This window comes from Chrysochloris asiatica, unplaced genomic scaffold (genome assembly GCF_000296735.1).
Source record: "Chrysochloris asiatica unplaced genomic scaffold, ChrAsi1.0 scaffold00536, whole genome shotgun sequence".
In the NCBI taxonomy this organism is placed as follows: domain Eukaryota; kingdom Metazoa; phylum Chordata; class Mammalia; order Afrosoricida; family Chrysochloridae; genus Chrysochloris; species Chrysochloris asiatica.
The window spans coordinates 103,807-107,293 of NW_006409054.1; the positions used below are offsets into that span (position 1 = coordinate 103,807).

The 3,487-nt window shown below is 42.5% G+C and overlaps 1 protein-coding gene across 1 annotated transcript in view; it reads left to right on the forward strand.

The window, feature by feature from the left end:
- LOC102835320 (butyrophilin subfamily 1 member A1-like) overlaps window positions 1-3,487 on the forward strand; it is a 28,516-nt gene that overhangs the window by 5,122 nt on the left and 19,907 nt on the right. The window contains exons 4-5 of the mRNA XM_006877616.1: window positions 527-576; window positions 715-824. Coding sequence (XP_006877678.1) covers window positions 527-576; window positions 715-824 — 160 coding nt within the window. The remainder of the gene's footprint in view (window positions 1-526; window positions 577-714; window positions 825-3,487) is intronic.

The following is a 3,487-nucleotide window of genomic DNA, read 5'->3' on the forward strand; positions in this document are numbered from 1 at the left end:
TCTGTCATGCATCCTGGGTCCTCTCATTCTAGCACTGGCCTGTGTCCCATATTGTTAGTATTGAACCTTCAGTGCAGCTGGCACTCAGTCTGCACCTGGAAGCTAAAAGGGGTTTCATGAAAAGAGCTGTGTAAAGAAATGGGGTCATTATGTCTAAGGCTGTGACTTACTGACCTCTTAAAGTGAAGTCCCAATGGCACTTAGCAACAAGAATCCTCCTCTCTGTGAGAGTGAGTTCTCCCAGCTCCTGAAGGCACTGATGGAAAAGTGATGGGGGAGAGGACTGGGATGTGGTAACATGAGCTGAGAGCTCCCCAGGATCAAGATACAATAGATCTAGCTGAGATGGGCTGGCTAATTTTACCTGATGCTGGTTATATGTCTTTGTCCATTTTCATTCCTCCTTCGGGTATTTTTTCCACATACATATTTTCCAGAAAGTGATGAGATATGACAGTGCTTTCTTAACAATTATAGAGCAATTTATACTGGTGAAAAGGACTTCACATGTACTATTGATTACTAGTGGAATGCAGGCAGAACAGGAGTTTTTGAGGTTATTGAGGAACAGAACAGGTAAGTGACTTGCCCAAAGTCCCACAGTAAAGCTACTTGAACTTGAAGTGTAATTCTAGCTCCCTGACCTGTGGTCATGGAAATTTCCTACAGTCCCTGCCCAGCTCTGTGTTCGACTGTTCATCATCTCTTTTCCAGCATCTGTCTCCCTCTGCATAGTCAGGGGGAGGGGATTCATGGTGAGTATGACTGTAGTCTCACTAGGGTGTGTTCCCTTTCAGCCTGGAGAAAGGTCCAGCTGTATGCAGGTAAGTGACTCTTAACTATTTGTGACCTTACTTCCCACGTCTCCATGGGTGTCTGCCTTTAGCCTGGGTCCTCCTCTATCACTGGTCCTCACCAGGATATCACTGGTATCCCTGAATTCCTTGTCACTTTTGTAACCTCTATCCTAAGACTGCAGTGGCTCCTCCTATTATATGGGTCCTTTTTTTTTTTTTTTTTTTTGCAAACCACTACTGGGGTTAGCAGTACCCTCTGAAATGTAGTTGTTTTTGCTCTCAGTGACAATAGAGAGCTCAGTTTTCAGGAAGGATCAGAGTCAGGTGATGACTGTGTAGATGAGGCATGGCAGGTCTTCACAAGATTCAGAAATGACACCAGCCAGTTTAGGAGTCCCTAAATCCAGTCCTTGGTTCTGGATCCTCTGACCTGGAGAATCCTATCTTTTCGGTTCTGGTTTTGGTTTTCCCATTTCTTCCTGGTCTACACATTGATCTTCTGTTCTTCATGCTCTGACTGCCTGCTGGTTGCTGAAGGAATCATTGCTTTAGAGCAGTTTTCTAAATGTGAGGTCTAAATATCCCTAAGTCTTTGTAGATGTATTCCTGGTTTGAAGTGAAAATATTAAAAAATTCTGTATATGTGTATTTGTAACAGGAGCAAAAATGTAATGTATAATTGCTCACAGCCATGGTCTGCCCTCCTAGGAGAATTTTGTATTTGCCTAATGAGGTCAGAGTCTGAGATTGAACTCATTATGGGTAAAGAGTGAATATTGCAAAAGCAAAAAGTTAGAATTGTTTACAAAGGAAACATGGGAGGCAAATCATAGAAGCAAAGACTAGGTGGAGAAGCTCTCAAAAGTGAATGAGACTTGGGAGAGACACCTTGTGGAGGTATTAGATGGACCAGAATGGCCACAGACAGACCTGTTTTCATGGTTGGATTTGGTGAGTGGACAGATAGTTTGCAGGTCATTTGGGTATACAAAATGTAATCAACATCTTGACATCTCTTTGAAAGATTTCAGTAAGGATTATGCTTATTTGTAGCCATTTAAAAAAGTAAGCATTTAACTGAGTTTGTCTCTGATTTTGAGATCATGTCAACCCTCTGGTGGGGGAGGGGACAGGGGTATGACAAAGGCTATCTACTGGACCTGTTAGTATTGTGTGAACTCTGTGTCTATGTAACATTCCATTTCCCTGCTTCAGGATGTTTCTGCTCAGTGTCAGGGAAATGGGTCACGAGAGACAGAGAAGGGTGAGCCAGGAGACCAGGGAGATCTGGGAGCCAAACGTGTGAGGAATCCATTTAGGTAGTCATGTGGCTCTGAGTGCTAATGCACTGGACTGAAAAGTTGGTTTGATCCAGAATATTGGCGGTTTAAGCTCACCAACCGCTCCAGGAGACCCTATACAGGGTGGCTGTGGGTCAGAACTGACTCCATGGCACTTTAGCAATAGCAACAACTGTTTCCCCCAGGGGTTTATTTGTAAACTTTTAGGTTCACTGTAAATAATGAGGAATAATGAGGAGATTATCATTTTTCACTTTGTTGTTTTTAAGTGCCATGGAGTCAGTTCTGACTCATAGGGTTTCTGAGGAGCTGCTGATGGGTTTGAACTGCAGACCTTGTGTTTGGCTGTCCAGTGCTTACTATAGCACCCCTTTCTGGCTGAATTGAAGCCTCCAGTATTTTAATGTGCATTTGCATATCCTTTTGTTTTGTAAGGACTAACACCACCATCACATTGGAATCAATCTTTTCATATGATAGGTTCATAGTGTGTACTGAACAAATGTCTGATATCCATTATTTATAAAATTATCTCAGAATCTGAAGGCTTTTTGCCTGTGAATGACTCCAGCCAGGCAGAGCTTAGTTCCATCTTGTGCCCAGGTTTCAGTGTTCAGATGTCAATTTTTCTTGAGTTCCTCATGAACTCTGACTGCCAAAGTGCTAAAGTAAAAAGCAGTATATTTGAAAAGTCAGTTTTGTGTCATGTTCTCCAGACAGCACAAAAAGAACAGGAAGTCCCTTTCAAGGGCTTTGATGGCTGCAGGGTCACCTGGCTGTGACCTCATACTGTGGAAGTCTCAGACAGAGCCTGTAAGCTTTCCTATTTACAACCATCCCCTCCCTGCTTATGTAGATCAGGTGTGCATCTGCAATGCCTTGTTGCTGCCACTCAGTCCTGGTTGTGGTAGGAGATTCCTTTGTTCTCTTGATAACAGACCACCATGTTGAGGTAGAACTTTGAAATTCATCATGGCATCATATTGATAGTTTCCCTCACCAGGGTGATCTAGATTTGTTTTGTCTTATTTTTACTTCTGCTTAAGATTTATTAAAGTGTCTCTATAATATTTATGGAGACCTGGTATGGTGCTGCAGGTTAATGCACTGGACTGCAAGGTTGTTTGAACTGAAAAGTTGGCAGTTCAAACTCACCAGTCGTTCCTCAGAAACCCTATACAGTATTGCTATGAGTCAGAATCCTTTTGCCAGAACTTAACAACAACAACAATAACACTAATAATATTTATATGGAGTCCTGGTATGGTGCTGTAGTCCTGGACTGCTGATCAAAAAGTTGGAGATTCAAACCCACCAACTGCTCCTTGGAAACCCTATACAGGGTTGCTATAAGTCAGAACCAACTCTATGGCATTTAATAACAATAAC